Genomic DNA, 25,413 nt, shown 5'->3' with positions numbered 1-25,413 from the left:
TCTAAACCTTACATACTGCCTAGCATACTCCCATGCTTCCCTAGCTTTCCAATATCCACAGCAATGTGGCAGAATGCTATTTTAGAATATTAACTAATAACTCCTATGCCCAGGATTTTCTTTTCTGTGAGGCCCAAACCCCTGCAAATAAAAAAAAAAAAAAAAAAAAAGAAAGAAACTAGCTCCAGGCATCCTTTCTGAGCATGGAGTTCTTATCTATAAATTTTTTTAGACGCTTCTGATTCTGAGTCTATGATGGAATACTTCACTGGCCTTGACACCTGAGTTAAGATTTTTTATGTTTTTTTTTTATTGTAAATAATTAGAAATAGCCTCATGCTTATAGGCTTGATTTTTACAAACTCTCTTTAAGCTTGTATTATAAATAACACATACAAATTTAGAACAGAAAGTCTTTAATCTGAGTGATATGATTTTGCCCTAAATCTGAAGAAAACTAGTACAAATTAAGACCACCCAAGTTGATTGTCTTCACAGAATCCAGAAAAATGTGTACATGGTGTATAAAGTTACCACACTGCTTCTTTGGATGCCAGCTGTTTTTTTTAGTAGCGGCATTATGGATGAAATCTGGTTTTAAAAAAATATAGTGGCTACCATTTAAGGCACAGGCTAGTTTCATTAAAAATTGGCTCTAGCACAATAATGTATGTTAATGGGGCCACCCTGGAGCTTTGTCCTGTCATGGGTCTTCCCCTGAATTGCTAGATGGTAGGGTGGGCAAGGGTTTCCTGGCCTGACCTCACTGGTTTCTGTAGTAAACGGGGAATTGTCTTTGGAAAAGCGATTGACAATTCTCAGCTGGCAAATTTTCTTTCCTCTTCTGTCTTCTCTGGATCACAGATGTGATTACTGGTCATGAAAAGAAATATCACTTGCTACGCAAGGCATCTTGTGTATTTTTAATTACTAGTACTGTGAAATCACTCCATGTTGAATCATTAAAACATACTAGGACTCTATAGTATCTGCCTGGGAAAAAGCAAAAGTCTTATGGTGATGGCATTTGATATAATTGTCTTGGATAGAATTAACACTTGTATTAGTTGAAGGGAGTAACTGGCAAAGGATCAGAATTGCCTTCACACCCAATAATCTCATTACCAATTTTGTATTTTCCATGGCAAACTCTAAGTATTGATACCTTTACTGTATCTAGATAGATATTTATTTATATTTCTATCTCTATACCTCTATCTATCTGTCACTCTATTGCCTGTTTCCTAAGAACTGGATGGAGAAAGGCAGAAAATGAGTCACCGAGATGCCTTGTATTGTGGAGGTAAAATTTTGGTGGTAGCATTCTGGAATATTATTTTTGCTGTACTGTATTGTGTATGTAGTTATTGTTAAGTGCTGTCAAGCTGGTTCTGAATAATGCAACCCTGTATAGAGTTTCTGAGGAGCAACTGGTGAATTTGAATTGTTGAGCGTTCAGTTCAAACCGACCTTGTGGTCCAGTGCTTATCCTACAGTGCCACACTAGGACTATACGTGTTAAGTTCCATTTAGACTTTTCAGTTTTATTATATGTGGCACTCAGTACTTCATCTGTTCTCATTTAATACGTTTTTGTTGAACTACTAAATGAGGGTTAAACATATTTTTTGCTAATACAGTGTAGAAATGCCTTTATTATGTGAGTGGTGGGTCCCTGAAGTCTGGATGACTCTCTTTCTAACAGTGTTGTTGTCAAAAGGACTACTGAATGGAATATAACTGATGGAGATTGTCTTGGAAAATGTAGATTGGAAAATGTAGAATTCTAACATTCTATACCTGTAAAATAATGACTACCTTTTAAAAGTATACAAGAGGGTATCAAAATGCTTGTAGAAGATTTTCATTATCTTTTAATTCCATTTTTCCGTACATTTGGAAGTTCCTCATATGTTCATTCATTCATTCATTGAACTCATTTTTTAATTTTTAATTGAACACTTACTATATGCCAGAAACTGAACTAAGGGCAAACAAAATAACACAAATCTGTTCTCAATGAAAGTAGCAGTCCAGAAATGGCTTAACTCCTCACTGTGATAGCAAACTATTCTGTATTGGATTATTAAGATAAACTTTGCCTGTCTTCGTATCTTCATTTGGATTTCAGTAACTGCTATGAAAGTTCTTTTTTTTTACCCTTCTTCTCTGTTCTTCCTTCTATTATTGTTTATGATTCCAGCGAATGTTATGTTGCTATAAATCCTCACTCTGCAAAGTCCTTTTTCACATCTTAGTTCAATCTTTGCTTCTGTTATAGTTGTAAACTTGATACCTATAAACTTGAGAACTTGCTTAAGTGGTCCGAAACTAAACTTGGAACAGTCCCTGCTAGAGACTCCCTGCTAGAGATTCAGTTGCTATTTCAGAATTTGGGAATACCTGAGAATGCCTGCAACTATGTTCATTAGCCTTCCTTATCTACTATAATGACATTTTCCCTCTATTGGCAGAAAGATTGGAAAGATGAAAGTGCGTTTCAGGTCCAAGGTGAATAATAATAGGTGTTGTTCCCAGCACTGTGTGCAGAGATGTACTTACTTTGTTGTGTTGCCAGGTACTGTGGGGTTGGCTCCAACAACACACTGTCCTGTGCCATCCGCACTATTGTTATGCTTTAGCCCATGGCTGTATCCATTGTGTCAGTCCGTCTCGTTAGGATCTTTCTCTTTTTCTAATCCTCTGCTTTACCAGGCATGTTATTGTTGTTTTTGTTTTTTTCCAGAGACTGGTCTCTCCTGATTACATGTGACAAAGTCTCAACATCCTCATATCTAAAGGTCATTTAGCTGTGTTTCCTCCAGGACAGATTTGTTTGTTCTTCTGAATGTTGATGTTGCTTTCAATATTCTTTGCAAATTCCATAGTTCAAAGGCAATCCATTCTCCTCCTGTCTTTCTTATTCGTTGCCCAGCTATCGTATTCTTATGAAGGGGTTGAAAATAAAATGTTTTGGGTTTGGCATACCTTAGTCTTCAAAGTGACATCTTTGCTCTTGAAAACTTTCAAGAGGTCTTTTTGCAGTAGATTTGCCCAGTACAATATATCATTTGATTTCTTGACTGCTGTTTCCATGAGCGTTGACTGTGGATCCAAGTAAAATGAAATCTTTAACAGCTTCAGTCTTTTTTCTGTTTATCCATATGTTATTTACTGGTCCGGTTGTGAGGATTTTTCTTTTCTTTACACTGAGTTGTAATCCATACTGAAGGTTGTAGTCCTTGATCTTCATTAATAATTGTTTCAAGCCTCTTCACTTTCAGCAAGAAAGGTTGTGTGTTCTGCATATCACAAGTTGTTAATGTGTCTTCTTCCCCCAATCTTGATGCCGAGTTCTTCATACAGTCCAACTACACAGATTACTTGCTAAGCATACAGATTGAATAAATATGGTGAAAGGATACACACATCTTTTCTGATTTGAAACTATGCAGTATCTTCTTGTTCCGTTTTAATGACTACCTCTTAGTCTATGTACAGATTCTGCATAAACACAAGTAAGTTTTCTGGAATACCCTTTCTTCACAACGCTCTCTGTAGTTTGCTATGGATCACACAATCAATTTTTTTTGCAGAGTCAATAAAACACAAGTGAGCATCTTTATGGTACACTCTGCTTTCAGCTAAGATACATCTGACATCAGAAATGATATCATTCTTTACATGTCTTCTCTGAATCCAGTTTGACTTTCTGGCAACTCCTTGTTGATATATTACTTCAACTGTTTTATAGTTATCTTCAGCAAAATTTTACTTGATATTATATGATAATTTCCATATTCTGTAAGGTCGCTTTTGTTTGGAATGGGCACAGATATGGATCTCTCCCAGTCAGTTGGTCAGATAGTTCTCTTCCAGATTTCTAGGTATGAGTGCTTCCAGTGTTGCATCAGTTCGTTGACATATTTCAATGTGTATTCTGTCGATTCCTGGAGCCTGTTTAATTGAATGCCGTCAATGCAGCTTTTACTTCTTCTTCTTTTTCTTCTCCTGGACTTTGAACCACTAGGTTGGCAGTTCAAACCCGCCACCTGGTCCTCAGAAACCCTACAGGGTCTCTATGAGTCAGAACTGACTCAACACCACTAAACAATAACAGCAATAACAATGCTCAATGTCATTTTTTGGCTCTTGTGAACTTTCCATTGTATTCAACTTCAATGTGAACTTCCATATGAGCAATTGATGGTCTGTTCCACAGTTGGCTCCAGGTTGTTTTGGCTAATGATATTGCACTTCTCTACCATCTCTTCCCACAGATGTAGTCAGTTTGATTCCTGTATATTCCATCTGGTGAGGTCCATATGTATAGTTGTCATTTTTTTGTTATTGAGAAGTACTTACAATGAATAAGTCATTGGTCTCCTGCACCATTTCTATCATGAAGGCTGCTCTCCATCCTACAATAAATAGATGATACAACCTTGCTTGCTGAAAGTGAAGAGGACTTACAACATTTACTGATGAGGTTTCAAAGAGCACAGTCTTCCATATGGATTGCATCTCAATGTAAAGAAAACAAAAATCCTCACCACTGGACCAGTAAACAACATTCTTATCAATAGAGAAAAGATTGCAGTTGGCAAGGACTTCATTCTTTTTGAATCAACTATCAACACTCATGGAAGCAGCAGTCAAGAAATCAAATGATGTATTGCATTAGGCAAATCTACTGCACAAGAACTTTTCAAAGTGTTGAAGAGTAAAGATGTCAGCTTGAAGACTAAGGTGCACCTGACCCAAGCCATGGTATTTTCAATAACCTCATAAGCATACAAAAGCTGAACAGTGAATAAGGAAGACCGTAGAAGAATTGATGCTTTTGAGTTATGGTGTTGGAGGAGAATATTGAAAGTGCCATAGGCTGCCAAAAGAACCAATAGATCCATTTTGGAAGAAGTGCAGCCAGAATGCTCCTTGGAGGCCAAGATGGCCAAACTTCATCTCTCATACTTAAGACATGTTGTCAGGAGGGACCAGTCACTGGAGAAGGATACCGTGTTTGGTACGGTGGAGGGTCAGAGAAAAAGAGGAAGACCCCCAATGAAATGGATTGATCAAGTGGCAGCATTGATGGACTCAAGTGTGACAACAATAGTGATGTTGGCCCAGGATTGGGCAGTGTTTCATTCTGCTGTGCATAAGGTCGCTATGGTTCAGTACTGAGTCAATGGCACCTAACAACAACAACAACAACAACAACAACAATTCTTCATCTTTGTTTCCAACTTTCACATTCCAATCACTAGTGAATGTCAATGCCTCTTGACTGCTGTTTGATCAATTTTAGACTGAAGAAGTTAGTAAAATTATTTAATTTCTTCATCATTGACTTTGGTGATTGATAAACAAATTTTAAAAATAGTTGTATTAATTGGTCTTCTTTATAGACATACAGACATTATCTTATTACAGACAGCATTATACTTCAAGGTAGATCTTGAAATGTTCTTTTTGGCAATGAATGCAACGCCATTCCTTTTCAATTTGTTATTCCCAAGATAATAAACCATATGATTGTCCAATTCAAAATGTCCATTTCAATTCATTAATGCTTAGGATATCAATTATTATGTGTTCTATTTCATTTTTAATGACTTCCAATTTTTCCAGATTCATACTGCATGCGTTCCATGTTTCTGTTCTTAATGGATGTTAACAGATGTTTTTTCTCATGTTGATTCACACTCAATCAGCAAGTGAAGGTCCCCAAAGCTTTGCTCCATCCACATCATTATTCTACTTTGAGGAGGCAGCTTTTAGTATCATATTATGAATTCCTTCCAACCTGAGGGGCTCATCTTCCAGCACTATATCAGACAATATTTCTGCTGTTATTCTTAAGAGATGTACATCTCAAGATATGTACTTAGCATGCCATTAGTATGTAGTTTACTGTCTGGGAGTTAACTAAAAAGTTACATGAACGTTTCTTCTTATGATGCTGTGCTATGACCTTGACGTTACTGCTTTAAATTGTACACAGTGCATGCAAGCAGGTAATGTATCTGTTAAGGTGTTCATCCTGTTCCTGGGGAGTTAGCTGTGTCTGATAACTGAATAATTGTTTGAATTTACAAACTTCAAGACTCCTTCATTTCTGCAAACTCACAACTTTGTAGTAAAGTTACTATGCATCAGACGTGTTACAGTGTTTCAGATTTGGAATGAATATCTTGTCTTAAGTAATAACTGTTTTATGAAAGAGAGGAGGTTTGGAATATTTAGCTGCCTTCAGAATCCCAGCTCTTACCTTCCTTTACCTGTAGTTTAAAAAACCACAAACAAACTGGGTATAAAATTTAGCTATATATAAGAAGCCCATATATGTTGCGCCTTTTTGACAAGGTTTGTGAAAGCAACTTCTCCTTAAATGATATTTTCTACAATATTTTTTTACATGATATTTTTCTTCTTAGAATTAGAATATTTTATTGAAGCCTATGAAAATTAGGATCAGATAACAAAAGTTAAATCAATATTGTTCACAAACTTTAATAAACATTTTAGTCCTGTTTTAAACTATGATAAATGAGCACCGCTGATACAGCAGTGGGTTTTTTCTTTTCAGCCAGATCCCAATGATTCTTTGCACAATTCTGACCTTAAACTTGAAGTATGAATATTACAAGCACATACTCATCAAGGATTGACATTATGCATTCCCAGAAGAAAAAAAGAAGTCTAAAAAACAAGACTGGCCTTTTTAGAATCCATTTTTCCAGTTAGAAATTCTTTGCCTTGATTATTTCTTCCAAAACAGGATACGAGAAACTTTCATATCCTGTAATAAAAGGGAAGGCATTGGGTCAGTAATCGTTAAACGGAGCAGTTAATTTTTATTTCCATCCTTAATACATGTGATTGGAATCCTGGTGTAGTGCTGTAGAATAAGTACTAGACTGCTAACCACAAGATGGGCAGTTCAAACCTACTAGCCACTCTTTGGAAGCCCTATACATTTTCAGTTTAAGTCAGGAACAGCATCATTTAATCATGTTATTAACTTTCTTACTGACATTTACTTTTTTAAGGCTGATATGCAGCAGAAGAAAGAGCCTGCTCAAGATGATTCTGATCTGGATCGCAAACGCCGAGAGACAGAGGCTCTGCTGCAAAGCATTGGTATATCACCGGAGCCCCCTCTAGGTACTTAAAAGTGCTTCGTGTTACTATTGCAGATGTACCATGTCCAATGTCTGCTTGTCTTTTCAGTCTTTCACTTCATTATTTTTATTTCTTAAGAAATCTTGTGGCTTATAATTCATTTGCATGTAATTTTGGAATTGAAGGGGCTGGGAAAGATGGAAAGAAAGAATTTTGTAGAATATTTACCAATTTGCTGCATTTTCACTGATTATACAGTCATCATTACCTATTATGTTACTATTAGATTGGTGGTGGTGGTTGTGTGTCATGGAGTTGGTTCCCACTCATGGTGACCCTATATTGGGTTTCTGAGGCTGTGAATCTTTTTGGGAGCAGTAAGCCTCATCTTTCTTCTGCAGAACAACTGGTAATTTAGAACTGCTGATCTTGCAGTTAGCTGCTCAACTCATAATCCACTATGCTACCAGGGCTGCTTAGCTATTGTTGTTGGTAAGTGCTGTCGAGTCAGTTCCAACCCATAGGGTTTCTGAGGAGCAACTGGTGAGCTCGAACCGCCGACCATGAAGTTCAAGCGGCTTTGCAGTCTGGCGCATTAACCCACAGTGCCACACCAGGACTCCTCTTTACTATTAGATTAGTCTCTACTTTAAATGAGTTACTATATGGTAAAACAACGAGATATTGGAATTTTTTATTAATATGTTCTACTTTTCCATGCTGAATCCCAACTTCTCTTTGCCAAATTATAGTGAATCTGGCTGTGAGTTTCATAAATACCATAAGTTTTAAGTTATTTCAAGATGAAAATAGAGTATTCAATGTGAAATTTAAAGGAAATCCTAAAATGATAACATGTTAGCAGCTAATTAACTGGTCTAAACTTATTCAGCTCTATTGTACATCTTGGGTCCATTGCTAATGACATTTCCACAGTACCACTCCCTCCTCCAAACTCATGCATTCCTCATTTATTGTTCATGACCTCGTTTTATCATTGCTGTTGTTGCTATTAAGTGCCATAGAGTCAGTTCCAACTCATAGCAACACTGTATAGGATTTCCAAGGAATAACTGGTGGGTTTGAACTGCCAACCTTGTGGTGAGCAGTTCAGTGCTTGTCCTACAGCACCATACCAGGACTCCATCTATCACTAAAGTCTGAAGATTTAACTATTTGTCTTGTTTTTATTGAAGGTGACTTGCACTTAATGTGTTTACTCTGTTGTTTGACATGTATAAATCATGTAACAAATTATTTTATTTTTCTTTTATCCCTTTGCTTTCCATACATTTCAGAGACATACTCGGGTGTCTATAAAACCACATGATATCTAATACACTAGGGAAACATTTTAATGATACATATAAATAGATTTAATAATAACGTATCTTTTAAAAATGTTTTTCTTCTTTTAATTATGTCACTGACTTTTATATTAAATATATTTTCATGTATTTCCATATTTAAACTAAGAATAAAAATTATCCCATGCACAAAATGACAAACCAGTATATATAAGAAAAATATTTAATAAACCTTTATTGGTTAGTATTGTTAGATATAATTTAATACATATACACAAAACCCAAATGCCATGAAAAAGCCTTTTATAATAAACTTCAAAATGTAGTAGGTAAAGCCATGACTACAAATATAATGTCTGTGTCTAACGATGATAGAATAAGCCCCAATAAGATGTTGATCATTTTATTTACCTTCTTTATGTTAAGCCTATGGGAATTTTGTCTAATAGACCTTCTTTCAGGAGCAGCCAAACTTTTTGTACTTATCTGAGATGTGATAAAAATTAGACATTTTGCAGTCAACTGTAGGTATGCCTCAAAACAGCCTTTGAAAATCTTTGTAATGTGAACACTGGTTAAGCAGAATAGTGGTGGTGGTGTGCTGTGGAGTCGCTTCCAACTCATGGCAACCCTGTACAGGGTTTCCGAGGCTGTAAATCTTAACGGGAGCAGAGAGCCTCATCTTTCTCCCATGGAACAGCTGGTAGTTTCAAACTGCTGACCCTGAGGTTAGCAGCCCGATTCGTAACCACTACGCTACGAGAGCTCCTTAAACAGAATAGTAGTAAGTCCTATTTTCTCTTCCCCTACATAAAACTAATAATTAAACTTTAAGAACCAAACAGTTAAAAATCCTTAAACCATAACCAAATTCTGAACTATCCCTGTATCCCCGCCAAGGGGCCCTGGCAAGGGAGGATCCACTTTTATTTTTCATCCAAGTCTTTCCGATTTTTCTCTGACTTATCACAGAGGGCAATCAGCCCATTAATTGTGGGGCCACAAGAAAATTCCTAGTTTCTTGACAGATCTGCCATTGTGTTATAGGATTTGGACAAAATAGTTAAGCCTTTTACCCTATTAAATAAATAAAAGGAAATTGCACTTGATTGAAACCAAATGGGAGTCTATTCTTATGTATTGGAGTCTCTTTCTGCCCATATGGTTTCTTTGGCATGTGTGATATTGAGAACCCAGTGAATTCCTTTGGACTAAAGCCATTTTGGTTACTTAGGACAAACTTCTATCTGAAGGACATTTGGCTTGTAACTAAAGGATAGAAAGAGAAACACATTTGCATTTTCTTTAGCTTTTTGCCTTGCTCTCAGATTTTCAGCTTGCACTAACCTCGATCTTTGAACCTTTTTCTTCTGCCTTCAAAATGGCAATTTACTCCCGTGTACAAGGCAGCCTCTTGTAGAGCTGCTGGAAGCAAAGGAAAACAAGTTCCAAACACAATAAACATCACAATGGGATGAAACTATTAATTAAATGTAAAAATAAAACAGCCTGGCATTTTCTTTTGTTTGGAAAGAGATTTTTAAATTACCAGGTTCAACACTGAACCTTTCTCTATGTGTCACTTACTCTCTCATAGTAAATGCAGTTTATATTCTGCACAGACAATAGACTCCCCTCAAAATACATACACACAACCAAGTCTTCTGACTTTTCCTGGAACATTTAAAATTTCCCAGTATCACATACTTCATAAATTTTCAAAGTTTTATAGACACCCCATTTTATTTTTTTTAATGGGTCACATCTAAGCTAGCAAAATAAAGTGAAGACTTAGAATTATCTGGATAGTTCATACTAGAGAGATAGTTGATGTGAATTATCTGGATAACTATTTTAATTCTTTACTTTAGTTTGCTAGGGTGGACATGGCCTTAGAATCCCTTAGTTAATCCTGTTTAAATTCATTTCAACTTTTTATTTCCAAAATATGAAAAATTCACTTGACTTTCTCCCTTTTCTTTCCTTTTTATTTTATTTTTCCTTATCCCATCTCAATCTCTTCTGGTCATACAACCACTTTAATTTCGGTCCATTTGTTTTGATTTGTCTGACACTGCTCTTCACCAGTGCAGTCGCTGCATTTCTTAACATGGGATACCTGTTATTTTCATTATTTAGTCCCAACCCCTATGTCTCCCTCTTCGAAATCAGTGAGTACTCCCAGTGAAGCCGGAAGTCAAGACTCAGGTGATCTGGGACCATTAACAAGGTAAGAACTGTCCCTTTACAGAGACCTTCCTGGGTGTCAGTAATGTAAAAACTGAAGCCTAGAAACCATGCCACTCCGTTCTCAGTCCACTGTTAAATATGCATGCGTACTCTGTCAGTTTATGTTGAAATTTATGGTGGCTTGATATTTTTAATGGCACAGCAATGATTTTGAACACTAGAAACGATAAGCTTATCTGTCATTATGTTAATCCTTTGTGTATTTTGTTGAACAAATGAAGACATACCCATTTGCTTAGACCTAAACAAAAGTAAAGAAAGACCAAAGATAAATTAAGCTTATCTGGTTTTTCATTATCCTGCTTTGGTCTTAGTTTCTCTGACAGTCTCTAAATTTAGTCTTTCAGGAGCCTTGTTCATTTGCTTAATAAAAATGACTACACTGAGAACTCACTCCATGAATAGTTTTATTGTAGCCCTCCCATCACCATCAGGGGTAACTGCTGCTCTTCACTGAGAGCAGATATTGTGTAATTCTGTGTGCTCACAAATTGTGGTAGCTTCTAAAAGTGGGTGTTGTTGTTGTTGTTTTTAAGTGCCTTTGAGTCAGTTCCGAATCATAGCGACCCTGTATAGGGTTCCCAAGGAGCGGCTGGTGAGTTTGAACTCCTGACTTTATAGTTCCAAGCCCATGCCGATCCTTCTGCCCACATCAGGAGTCCAGAAGTGGATGTAGAGATTATCTAATCTGATCAGAAAAAAGGGTATTTAAAAGGTGAAGAGATACATATAATGTGAAGAGAGGAAAGCAGATGTCCATTACAATGGAGGGTGGTTCAGTAATTTCCTTAATTCTATTGCCTTCACCAGGACTGCAGGTACCCACAGGCAGATGACATAATGTGTGTGTGGTGGGCTTGTGACAACTGGTTGACAAGCACCCCCTTTACGAAGAACAGATGGCTTCCTCACAGAACAAGCTACTTGACTTCATGTAGGACTACGGACCCTTTTTTCCACAACCTTTGTTTTTCACAAGATGCTAGAAATGTCTTTGTAAAAACCTGTTGTTGTTGTTGTTGTTAAGTGCTGTCACATCATTTCTAACTCATAGCGACCCTGTATGGAGTTTCTGAGAAGTGGCTGATGAGTTTGAACCACCTTGCGGTCCGGTACATGATCCAGCAGTGCCACACCAGGAGTTACATTTTAAATGTTGATGGCTGGTGATGTAGGATCAGCACTGAACTGTGAACCACAAGGTTAGCAGTTCAAACTGCTGCTCTTCAGAAAATTCATACAGGGTCTGTATGATCCGGAACCGACTCGATGCCACTTAACAACAGCATCAGTTTGTGATATGCAGTTGAGGGCCAGTTGTGGCTTATGGATGGCCAATTTGTGATAAACTGAGTCTGGTCTTGACTTACTGAAAAACAAAGGAAGAAAAACCTTTAATAAAGTTTTAAATAAAAGAAGAAAAAATTACCCACAGTGTCACCATTCTAACAAATCAGCCTTCAGCTCTTGTGTCTGCCTTTAAATCCTTATCTATTTGCCTACATTTCTTGCTGTCCTAGACAGTATTGGGGTATAGAAGTTTTCGTTTTTCTTCATTTACTTAACACATCGTCATAAACATTTTCATCTAAAACTCCATTGCTCCCATACAGACCTAGGACATTTTGGTGGACAAAAATATATCAATGAACATAGTCATTAGCCTGAACTTGGGGCTTTTTTCATTTTCTGTTTATTTATTCCTTTTTGAAATCAGCATAGAAGAATGAAATTGGTGATACTTGTCTGTTGGTGTGCTTAGACTGAGTATTTTGTTTCCTTAGGGCCTTTTGAAACCAGTGTACCCTGCTCTCAATTTAAGAAAAATGAAAGTACAGGCTTTTGTGGGTACATGGCTGGTTTATTTTAGCAAATCGCCTTTGTGATGTGGGGCAGCACACGTCTTCTCTCATCTTTTGCTTTGAACACTTCAAAAGGTCTTTCAGGGAAAAATAGTAATAATAACACAGTTGTGTAAGAGCTAACATTTATCCAAAGGTTGGCACAATATAATCACATTCCTTAGGGGGTCCGTTGGCCTATCATTAAGTTAATATATTTGGCCGTTTCTATACAATGATGGTGTTGTGTCATTGCTGCTTAGTTTCAAGGGGTGCAGTTGGCAACATTTAATTCTATTACTGACTACACTGTTGATGAGACCTTTTGAAAACATTCTAGAGAACGCTGACCTAAGCTGGTATTGCTCTGGGGACAGCAGCAATTATTCTTTCTCAGATACCATCACCCTTCATTTCTTACCCCTTCTTAGATGACTTTTCTTTTAACTTAGTGAAATCACTTTGAAAGTGAGGTAATACACTCCCACCTCACACAAACTCTAATGAACTACATTTCTTTAGAGGAAAACTCAGGCAAGAGTGGGTCACTAGAAGTCCATACGTAAATCTCTTTCTAAGAGCAGGTTTCATAGGAATGCAAGAGAATTGGCAGAAGAAAAAAAAAAGTTTTCACAAAAATCGAACATGCCATTTACTTAAGGAAAATGCATTAGGAATAGCCCTTGTTTTGAACTTTGGAAAATTCAATGCAAATTTATGTATTTGCTTCAATAATACAGATATGATAATTAAATTGTAGATGGATGCTATATTTGTTTTAAAATCTATTTGGGATATCTTTTGTTTAGAAGCAACATTGTTGAGAAAAGATGACTGCTTCTATAAAACATGAAGTTGGGGAAATGACTTTGTAATTTCTAAGAATATAGCACCCTCTTCATAAACTTGCCTATTTTTGTAGAATTGAGGGCTTTTGAAAAGTAGATCTTTCAGGAGATAGTTTGCACTCAGATCAACACATCTGGTATACTTAGATGTGCACATAAAGTCTGTTATTCATTTTCCAGAACTTTAAACCAAAGTTAAAATTTTTAATAGTCAAAATTGATAAACATTTCTTATGGCCCTTGTAACTAATTAATTTGAAAATTGGTATACGGGATATAACTAAATTAAAGAAAAAGTTAAAACAGTGCTTTTAAAAAATAAGTTATAAACAAATATCCCCTTAAAGAAGTAAGATATAACAAGTACCCCTTTATTGATTTTAAGAGTAGCTAGGTACATTTTTTTTTTAAGTGACTAGAGAATACAGAATTATAATAATTTTTATATGATTTAAACTTTTAAAGTGTCATAATTTATACTGCTTTTTTATATCCTATTTCTTATTTATAATTTATATTTGTAATTTTTTTTCTCTTTCTCTTGATTAGTTTTGAGAGATTAAATTGATCATTTCTCAGTTAAGGAAGTGAATAAAGAACCCCCTATTGGACTGAAAAAAAAATTCATTTTATTAACAAAACATTTGAAAGACTAGCTTTCTTACAAACAAAGATTAAAAATCCTAAATATATTTAAGGTAACTAAAACCCTGCACAATATGAAGAGGTTATTAAGGAGGATTTATTTAAAAATACAAGGGCATTTTAGTATTTAGAATGTGTTGCCATAATTCAGCATATAAATAGTCATTGATGGAAAAATAGCTATTAAAATATATACTGAAACAGCATGTTAGAAATTTCAACATTCATTCCCATTAAAGTTAAAACTTAGTAGATAAGGAATACATGATATGAGAAATGAAATACATTAAAGGACATTGATATCAAACAGCTTTTATACACAACACTTTATAACCCTTGAACAAAAAGGCTGGCTTATATTAGCTGTTGTTGGTGTTGAGAGACATCCAGTCGATTCCAACTCATAGCAATCCTGTATAGGGTTTCCGAGGAGCAGTTGGTGGATTTAGCTGAATACATATCTTTTTTCCTAAGAAAATGATGGGTTTCTTGAAGGCAGGAATGAAGTGCTATTTAAGTTGTTATGTTATGGTTACTGCCATTGAGTCAGATCTGACTCAACACTGTGTTGGGTTTTCAATGAGTGGCTGGTGGGTTTGAACCAGTGACCTTGCATTTAAGAGTCCAGTGCTTATCTTATAGTGCCACACTCATTATATCCAGTGAGTATTCAGTAAATGTTTGCTGAATGAATGAACTAATTATTATTTATAGACAAGGACACTAGGACACAGGCATTAAAGCAATTTTCGCAAGTTCAAAACTAAGTAGCTAACTAAGATTTTAATTTGGTGGTGATAATGGTGTGCTGTGCAGTCGGTTCTGACTTATAGTGACCCTGCATAGGACTTCTGAGGCTTATAGTGACCCTGCATAGGATTTCTAAGTCTTTATGGGAGCAGAAATCCTCATCTTTCTCCCATGGAATGGCTGGTAGTTTCAAACTGCTGACCTTGAGGTTAGCAGCCCAACTCGTAACCTCAACGCTACCAGAGGTAGGTTGATTGAAGTGTCCATAATCTGTATCACTGCCCTAAATTCCTTTAACAATTAATATATGATACATGACCTGCCCCCATAATATTGCTGTGAGGATTAAATATTTGTAAAGCACTTGGAATAGAGCCTGGCATACAGTTAAGAATTTGTGAATTTTAGCTATTATTATTATGAATGCTAAGACTTTGTTTCAGCCATTTTCGAGTTTATTAAGCATGCCTCTACAATCACTTGTTAGGTTGCCCAATCGTTTATAACGTTCAGGTCTTCATGCAGAAATCAACCCACCTAAGCGATGATTAGGAGCCTTTGGTGGTGCTGTGGGCTAGACATTGGGCTGCTAATCTCAACACTGGTGGTTTAAATCCACCAGAAGTTCTGCAGGTGAAAGATGAGGCCGTGTGCGCCCATAAAGATTTCCTGCCTCAGAAACTCTATATAGCATTGCTATGAGCTAGGATCGATTGGATGGCAGTGGGTGGTTTGGGTTTTTTTAAGTAATGATTTTTCTGCCCATGCTTATTGTTTTCATTCATAAGAGTAGCTCTTTGATATGGGTGCTGTCAGCACTAGGATTCCTCTCCCTTCTTTGTTGTGATTCCTTGCCATCCTCAGTGACAAAGCTAGCAGAGGCTTTCTGGGCCTGTAGAAACCCAATCTCACAAAACTCCCAGGAACCAAGGCATAGCCTACATCTTGTCCTAAACCTGTTTCAATGAATGACACTTTCAAAAAGATCTCAAAGATAAATTATTTCTCAGTGTAATAACACACTGTGCCATCTCCCATTATAATAATGGCAGGTATAGCATAGCATCCTTAACAAAACAGGGAGCTTGCTGATGTTTATCTTGGATAAGAAGTGATTGTGGGGGTGATAATAGAAGTAATTTTAGCTACTTTTTTTTTTGGCAATCTATGGCTTAAAACCATCACTAAATTCTGTTTTGGCAATCAATTAGGACATTCAAGACCTATATATCAAATTTTTAATGTCATTGTTAGGTACTGGCAAGTTGGTTCCAACTCATAGCAACCCTATATAGGTTTTCTGAGGCTGTAAATTTTTATGGGATCAGAAAATCTTTCTCCTGAAGAACAGCTGATGGGTTTGAACTACTGACCTTGTGGTTAGCAGTCTAGTATACCTAATTAAAAACAAACAAACAAGCAAAAAAAAACCCAAAACCAAAACCCTTATTATTACCAATATGTTGTTGTTAAGGGCTGTTGAGTCAGTTCCAGCTTACAGCTACTCTGTATAGCGTTTCCAAGGAGTGACTAGTGGCAGTCCAATGCTTACCCTACAGTGTCACACCAGGACTCCATTACTAGTATGTTGTGGTTATTGTTATTGTTAAGTGCCGTCAAGTTGGTTCTGACCCATAGCGACCCATGTATTGCTTTCCGAGGAGTGGTTAGTGAGCCTGAATTGCTGACCTTGAGGTTCAAACTGAATTTGTAGTCCAGTGCATGAACCCACAGCACCTTACCATGATGTTGTTGTTGTTGTGAAGTGCCGTTGAGTCAGTTACAACCCATAGTGACCCTGTATAGGGTTTCTGAGGAGCAGCTGGTGAGCTTGAACCGCCGACCTTGCAGTTCAAGCGGCTTTGCAGTCTGACTCATTAACCCACAGCGCCACACCAGGACTCCATGATAGTACCTGTATATTTTAGAGAGTTAGAAAATATAGACAAGCCAAAATAGGAAAATTAAAACATCATGTCACCACTGTTAGAGATTAGTACTGTTAACATCTTACTGCATACTCTTTCATATAATATATACATATGTTGTTGTTACGTGCCATTGAGTCAGTTCTGACTCACAATGACCCTATATAGGGTGTTTGAGAAGTGGCTGGTGGGTTTGAACCCCCAAGTTAGTAGTCCAATGCTCATCCTATGGCGTCACACCAGGATCCCATGTATACATGGAATTAAAAGACAATGGAATTTTCCCATAAAAATTTGAAGCCCCTTCATATACATATATGTTGTTGTTAAGTGCCATTGAGTCCATTCTAACTCATAGCAACCGCGTATAGCATTTCCGAGGAGTAGCTGGTGGGTTTGAACTGCCAACATTGTGGTTCCCAGTCTAGTACTGATCCTATAATATATGTATACATGGAAGTATGTTGTTGTTAAGTGCTATCAAGTCAGTTCTGATACATAGCAACCCTGTATAGGGTTTCCAAGGAGCAGCTGGTGGGTTTGAACTGCTGATCTTGTGGTTTCAGTCCAGTGCTACACCAGGAGCCCATGTATAAGTATATATACATGCAGAAATATGGAGTCCTGTTTTGGCACTGTAGGATAAGCACTTGACTGCTAATCATGAGGCTATACAGGGTCTCTATGAGTTGGAACCTACTTGAAAGCACTTAACAACAACAACCATATATACATTTATATAATACATATGAGAGGTGCTTTGGAGTTCTGATGAGGCACTGTAGGATAAGCACTCGACTGCAAGTTCAGGTTGAGCCCCAAGGTCGGTGGTTCAAACTCAGCAGCAACTCCTTGGAAACTCTATACAGGGTTGCTATGAGTCAGAACTGACTCCCCAGAACTTAACAACAAAAGGGGTGCTTCAGAAAGTTTGTGGAAAATTTAATTATCTTTTGATTCCCTTCTTCCATGATCTCTTTTTTTTTTCTAAGGTTATTATTGTGGATTGAGTGGAAGTTTACAGGACATATCATCTGTTTTACATTCAACAAATCATATACCTTGTTTTATTACACTGATTATAATCCCCTCCATGTACCATCAGCTAACAGTATTTCTCTCTATCCACTTTAACTTTTAAAAAAACACACAAACAAAAAAACCCACTTAGGCATATATAATAATTTACATCTCCAAAGGGCACATTCTGCAAGTCTACTCCTGGCCTCCAGCTCTTAGTCCTTCTCTTCTTAGTCCATGAATCTAGAGTCCTCAGCCACTCCCCATCTCCATGCCCCCATCTCTGGCGCTGCTTCCATGATCTCTTTGAAGCCCTGTTGTATATATAAATTTTGTGTTCCAAAATGGACATCACACTGTACAAACTGCTCAACTTACCTTTTCTAGTCAATGATCTCTACTTTTCTAGTTGAACATTTTCATCTCATAAGGCCTTGGTGGTTCAGACTTACCAACTGTTCCTTGGAAACCCTAAACAGGGTTGCCGCTATAAATCAGAACCAACTCCACAGCACTTAACAGCAACAACATATTACCTGCAGAATCTTCAATTTTCTCCTTGCTTCCCAAATAATCCTATAGTTAAATGCGAAAGTCTGTCTTCAAATTATAGTATCCGTTAGCTAAAACCATTTATATCTATTCATTCTCTCTAGGGAACTGAGGTCCGACCCCAGGAGGTTTAACTACATCAAATGTAGAAATTCTTCAGAAGTCTGAAATAGGAGAACAAAGATCAAAAGGAATACTTTTTATCTTCATGCATATTTCAGATTAGAAATCAAGATGTGAGAGGCAGATCTCTATAGTCCTCTGCAGTTCAGTTTGAACATGTTGTTGTTAAGTGCCGTCTAGTTAATTCCAACCCATACCGACACTATATAGGGTTTCCAAGGAGCAGCTGCTGAGCTTGAACCACCGACCTTGCAGTTCAAATGACTTTGTAGTCTGATGCATTAGCCCACAGTGTCACACCAGGACTCCATTAGTTTGAACATGAGACCACCATATAATTGATATGAGGTTTCATATTGACAGAATACCTTGGCAAAATTCAAAATTTCATATACTCAGCCTTTCACTGATACATGATGTCTGGTATGCATGGTAAACTCTCAAATGAGGAAATTAGATTGGCCTCAAGCAATTTGTTCTTGGTCCTCACTCGTATTCTGAGTGACCTCAGGAAAGAAGAATGGGCGTCAAGGCTACATGCACCTAATGCCGGACAGAAAATACTCAGAACTTTTCACTTTAGCTTCAGTCAGATTCCACAGGGTCCTCTGTAACCACAGGACTGCTGGCCTTTTTTAGTGTAGATATTATGTATACCCATTTTCAGAGGATTAAGGGAAGGCAGTGAGGAAGCATGGTTAAAACTAAAAATATACAATAAAATAATTCAAAGCCATGGGGTAAATTGAGCAGGACTATTAAAATTTTGTATAAGCAAAAAAGTTTTAAATTATCATTATATAAAGAGAAGTTGACAAGATGCTACCAGTTCATTGGATACAGGAAAGTGGAAATCATTGACTAAAGGTTTATTAAAGGTCAAAATCTATGGAAATTAAAATAAGAGTTACAATATAGGGTCTGTCTTGATGTAGTACATTAACTGATTAGTTTTTAATATTTGGTATCTTATTGTTGTGTCTTCAGGAAGAGTCAGACAGACTCCATGGCACTTTATGTACCTGTTTGGTTGAATCAACAGAAGAAACATTTGTTTCAGTAAGAGGTTGCAGGGATTTCTCCTAGAGAAACTACCTAATTTGACAGAGGTCCTTTCGTGTAAGATTTGGGGTAAAATGTGTCCTTACTCTATCATGGGAAGTTCTGTATTTCTTTCTGATTCTAACTCAAGGGACTGTTAGCGTGGTCCATGTCAACACTTCAAGTTAGGGCTCCATTACTAGGCAACAGTGAGGAAATTTTAAAACAGTAAAATAAGAAAAAATCTTTTTTAAAAAAAAAGAGCCTGATACAAGTATGTATGGCACGGATCCAAATTTATTTCTGATATTGGACAATCTTTGTCATCATCACTGCCAATCCTAAGTCAGGAAGTAATTGAGTCTGGGAAGTGAAACATTAACTCATTATTTAAATACTGTCCTTATTTAATTGACAGCATGCTAATGAATGTGACAGATGGAGTGATAAGATGGAGTTGTAAAATGTTCTTATTCTGCATATTACTTTTAGAAGTGGCATTTAAAAATACATGTTTTATGGTATCATTGTATGGAGAGTTTCTGTTTGGCACTGAGCTTGAGTCAGTTGAGACTGTTTTCTTTGACTGATGAGTAACTAGTGATTTGTTTGACAGAGAAGACATGTGGAACAAGAGTTCAGAGAAACTTGGGTGCAGAGAAGCAATATTGTTGTGGGTGTCCTGGTGTGGTGCTGCAGGATAATACACTAGACCGCAAGGTCAGTTTGAACCACAAGATCGGCGATTTAAACTCATCATCCGCCCATTAGAAACCCTCTACAGGGTAGCTATGAGTCTGAACCTACTCGTGGGCACTTAACAACAACAACAACAACAACCATTGTTGTCATCATAATCATCATCATCATCACCACCATTACTTTTATTATTATTATTTTGCATGCTGTTTATTACCATAGGATGAATTCCTGAGAATAAAGCCAGCCCAGGAACATGTTTCATGGTTATTGCTGTGTAGAGCCATATTGCTTTCCATAAAATGGTACTAATGTAAGGAGCTCTGGTAGCGTAGTGGTTACGAATCGGGCTGCAAACCTTAAGGTCAGCGGTTCGAAACTACCAGTCGCTCCGCGGGAGAAAGATGAGGCTTTCTACTCCCGTAAAGATTTACACCCTCGGAAACCCTGTACAGGGTCGCTATGGGTCGGAACCGACTCGACGGCACGTAACAACAACAACAATGTAAGCTGCCACCAGCAAAAAGCACAAGAGGGTCGCAACCATGTTGAGCGTTAGCACTATAAATGTCAGAGTTCTTAACTTCTTTGTGTAAGTATTTACCAGAAGTCTTATAGCCAAAATCAGTAAGCGGTAAGAGCAAGTGTACTCTTTAGGGAAGAATGCTAACACTTCCTAATAGGCTAACACTTCTGGGGTCTAATAAAGAAGGAACGAAGAATGGAAACCACGAGCTTGCTGTCCGAAAGAGCAAAGTAGGAAGAAGTTAACCACTTATGAGAGAGCAAAATATATGCAAGACAGACATCATGGCTTTCATCCCTAAGTTACACTTTTCAGCAAACTAATTAGGAATTATGATGCTACAATTTTGCTTCTCTCAATTCAATAAACTGATACTGAGACAATATAATTGGGCCAATGAAAGGAATTTTATAAGAAGTTGGAAGGTAGTTAGTTGGTAGGTTTTAAACATGAAATTCTGTTACTATTTTAGTAGGTCATTGCTAGTTCCAAGAATTTCAATTCTCTGGCTTTTCCCTTTTCAAGGAAATATTGAAAACCAATTTGTCCCCTAACTGTTATATAGAAGATCATTTTACATGAGATGCTAGAGCTACTTTGTCTGGCACATTGAAGGTTAAACAGTGAAAGATCACGTTACATTGTGTAGGAGACTTTTGTACCTAGTATTTTGAAACAAATTTGGAAAATGTGACCTTAAGTGGAATGCCCAAAACAGCCAAGCCAACCACACAGCCCTGGAAGCATGGCAATGTCCATTAGTCCAGAGTATGTACGGAGTTATTAGTCTCCTCAGGATATGTGCAAACAGCAGGTTCTCTATGACTGAGATCAGAGATCCTTCCTTAGACCTTCAGATCTAACCTAAGAAATCAACCTAAAACTGAGCAGAACAGAGAAATGAAACCTTTAAAAATAAGCAAAAACAGGATGACTTCCCAGCTGGTAACACTAGAAAGAAATCTAATGGCGTAGTTAAAGAAAATTTTTATCAATCTGAAAAGTCTTGTTAGAGAAAATTGGCACTCAGGCAGCAGTGAGATCTGGTCTTCCTGAAAGTTGTGGATATGGTGGGGGTAAGGGGGTGGGGACATATATAGTCACAGGCTACCAGGAGCTTGGCGCTTCACTTGTCCGGGCTCCAAAGATGCTGCTGGTGATGATCTGGCTTCCCAGGAAGCTGGCCTTCAAAGAGAGAAGACTTTGACAGGCTTGTATGTTTGTTCTGCCTGGCAGATGTTATTCTCACAGTAAATGGATAAATGGCATCTTCTTTTATGAAACCCAGTCTTATTAGACCTCAGCTTAGTACAATAAACCAAACATTGGTGATAATGAATTTTGTATGTTCATATCTTTAATCCATCCTTCAAGAAGCAGGTCAAATGGAACGTCTGGTCTTTTTAAAGAGATGGTGTATGCCTCCTGCTCTGGATTCCAAAGGATAATGAAAATATAGTCGATGTCTGATTGGCACACACAGAATAAACATTCAGTGAAGAGAAATTATAGCTATGATTAGTATTCTTTTTTTCATATGACATTTGTTTAACTAATATTTATTGAAACGTTCAACTGTGTCAGGCCCTGGGCAGATGTAAAGAATTAATTTCTTCTTTGTGTATGTTATCATTCCATCATTAGGTGTAAATATTCATGTGTCTCATTTCCTCATTAAGACCCTTAAATGCAGTGTCATGTCCCACAGCACACCTAAGGTGAAATGCTTTACTTTGTGCCTTTGTCTACTAAACTACTTATATATGCTGTATCTCCCCATAAGAACTGTGGGTTCCCAGGGAATTATTTTAAGCCTCTGCCAAAATATTTTACAGATTAGGCCATTAACATAGGTTTGTTGAATTAGTAAATTAATGTTCTTATTAAAAACAAAAACTGTCCCCCCGAATGCATTGACTAAATGCGTTTCAAAAATGACTAAATAATAGAACTAATTACTCTCTAAAACGAGGGTGATTTTTATATGAAAATAACTTGTGATAGTAGATTGTGTTCACATATATTTACTTATTAGAGTTTGCTAGCATATAATTTCATTGTTTCTTTTGTTTTATAAATATACTACCTGGCAAAATTTCAAAGTGCCCAAGAGGTTGTAAGAAAACCATTATTTTACCTTCAACGATACAGTAACTTGGTAAACTGGTGAGAAAGTAAAATCTATGTTTTCTTTGTTAAAGGATATTATTCCAACAGGAGAAGAAAAAGCTGAAAAGTAATTCAATCATCATACTTTAAAATACCAGGCAGGGAAAAAATATTAAAGGGCCTCTAGGCTTGCACTCCCATTTTGCTGGGGAAGGAACTAGACTTGCCTGAAGACACACCACAGTGCACCTGTGGCCCACCTCCCCACCCCCAGTCCCAGATACAGTCTCTGTAGGGCACTGCTGTCAGTAGGCAAGCTTTCCCACATATCTGCATGGATGACATCCAGCAAATGGCTATTGCACACCCCTGGGTGAATAAATAGCACAACTGGACCATCTGAGAGCTGCATTCTGCACCTACTTCAGAGAAGTGGAAAGGTCAGTGAAGACCATCTCAAAAGAAACTTCAGGGCAAATGAGGGGAAAATACCAGACCCACACCTTTATATGTGAATGTTTCTCATAGTCAGCAAGAGCTAGAGGCTGCTTCTCTGTAACATAAGACAGATCATTAAAGGTCTGATCTCCAGAGATCTGTGAATAGCATTGTATGAATCCCTTTAATGGATTCCATTACTGAAACACTGTTTGAAAGGAGGTGTAGAAATCCAGCCCAGGAAGGAGTGGAACACCTAGCTTCCTGGAGGAGAGACTAAATACAGACAGGGGTTCTCACCTCTGGCTGCACATGAGAATCACCTGGCCATCTTTAAAAACTGCTTAAGTCAGGGTCCCAGCCCAGTCTGGGGTGGCTTGGACCTCAGATTAGACTTGAGAGCATCACCGATATAGATAGTGATGTCCTTGAGAATCAGTGTTGCTTTCTAGATATTGATGACTAAAAGCAATGATCTAGTTCACTCAGTCCCCAAGAGTGGCCCCTCTATCAGCCCTGAAAATGTCACCTGAGAATATGTTAGAAATACAAATACAAATCCAGATGTATGGAATCAGAAATCCTTACTTCTGATTCCATATTTTAGTAAGGTCATTCTGATGCACATTAAAATTTGAGCTCCATTGATCTAAGCTAAAACCTTGTACGCAGAAGTAGTCCACAGACCATCAGCATCTGCATCACCTGGAACTTGCTATATAAATGTAGACTCACAGGCCACCCCAGACCTACTAAATCAGAATCTGCATTTTAAAGATAGCACCAGGTATGTGTATGTTAGAGTTTCAGAAGCACTGGTCTAAGAAACCAATCAGTGTTCTCTATGGACTTTAGTTATCACTTTTCAGAGTGTTTAGGTAAGAGAGACGTGTGGAAGCTATATCAGATCATAAATTGTCTTGTAAGCCATGCAACCTTTTCTAGAAAACAGTAACTGAGAAGAAATTCTGTCTTAGTTATCTAGTGCTGCTACAGCAGAAATACCGTTAAGAGGACACCTTTAACAAACAGAAGTTTATTTTGTCATTAATTTAGGAAGCTCCTGGCCATTTTCCTGTGGCTCTCCTCCACCATCTCTACTTCTTTTCACTTGCTTGTTTAACATTATATCTCCAAGAGATTGATTTAAAATATACCCTACTCTAATCCTGCCTCATTACGTTAACAAAGACTAACCATTCCCATATAGGATTATACCCACAGGCATAGAAGTTAGGATTTAGAAAACATATTTGATTTGATTGGGGGAGCAGGAGCAGGGGTGACACAACTCAATCTATAATGGCCTCTCAAACTTTAATGACCTTGTCTATGGATTGAAGTCCTGGTGTGGTGCTGTAGGATGAAGCACTAGACCGCAAGGTTGGTTTGAACCACAAGGTCAGTGAGAACCCTATACAGGGTTGCTATGAGTCAGAACCGATTCAACAGACAGCACTTAACAACAGCAGTGACATCTATGGATGACTTCAGGACCTAGTTAAGCTGTAGTGTGGAGTCAGTGAGTTTGAGTGGACCAGTATTTCTAACAAACTCCTGGACATACTGATACTGTAAGTCTGTGGGCTGCACTTCTTCTTGTTAAGTGCCATCAAGTCAGTTCCAACTCATAGCAACCCTGTATAGCATTTCCAAGGCCTTTAAATCTTTGCAAGAGCAGAAAGCCTCATGTTTCTCCTGTGGGGCAACTGGTGGCTTTGAACTGTGGACCATGTGGTTCTCAGTCCCATGCTTAATTGTTATGGAGCCACTTAGAGTAAGCAAAAAGGAACTAGGGTCAAGAGCTTAAATAACATGTGAAATGCCACACAGCCAAGTTCGAATCTCAGATGCTTGAATCCAAAACCTGTGCTGTTGCCAGATAACCTCATGCCTGATTCACCTGTAACTAATTGTGTGCAGGCACTTTAAAGGGCCTTACTGAGGAAGGTCCTTGTGTATATTCTGTTTATAGAAAAAAGGAAAGCAATGACTCTTCTATAGAGTCATTGCTTTCCTTTTGCTTTAAAGAAGATCTGAAAACAAAGGAAATTGATTGTCTTCGTAGTTATTGAGACTTTGTGCTAACACTTATGAAATATTTAAAAGATAAAAGGTATAATTAATCTTGGTGATTTAGAGACCAGTGATAATGTTGCTGACCGTGTTGGTGAAATATATACATATGTTGTTGTTGTTGTTGTTGTT

At 37.4% G+C, this 25,413-nt stretch overlaps 1 protein-coding gene across 4 annotated transcripts in view; it reads left to right on the top strand.

Moving 5' to 3' along the window:
- DYNC1I1 (dynein, cytoplasmic 1, intermediate chain 1) overlaps positions 1-25,413 on the top strand; it is a 416,457-nt gene that overhangs the window by 47,886 nt on the left and 343,158 nt on the right. For 2 of the 4 annotated variants that reach the window (XM_006834266.1, XM_006834268.1), the window contains exons 3-4: positions 7,056-7,170; positions 10,575-10,665. In XM_006834266.1, coding sequence (XP_006834329.1) covers positions 7,056-7,170; positions 10,575-10,665 — 206 coding nt within the window. Of the gene's footprint in view, positions 1-7,055; positions 7,171-10,523; positions 10,666-25,413 lie in introns of all 4 variants that reach the window. The other 2 variants (XM_006834267.1, XM_006834265.1) reach the window with 1 other exon arrangement.

Source organism: Chrysochloris asiatica, unplaced genomic scaffold (assembly GCF_000296735.1).
Source record: "Chrysochloris asiatica unplaced genomic scaffold, ChrAsi1.0 scaffold00010, whole genome shotgun sequence".
Classification (NCBI taxonomy): domain Eukaryota; kingdom Metazoa; phylum Chordata; class Mammalia; order Afrosoricida; family Chrysochloridae; genus Chrysochloris; species Chrysochloris asiatica.
The sequence above is the reverse complement of the archived record's forward strand: the minus strand, read 5'-3'. Positions and strand labels throughout refer to the sequence as shown.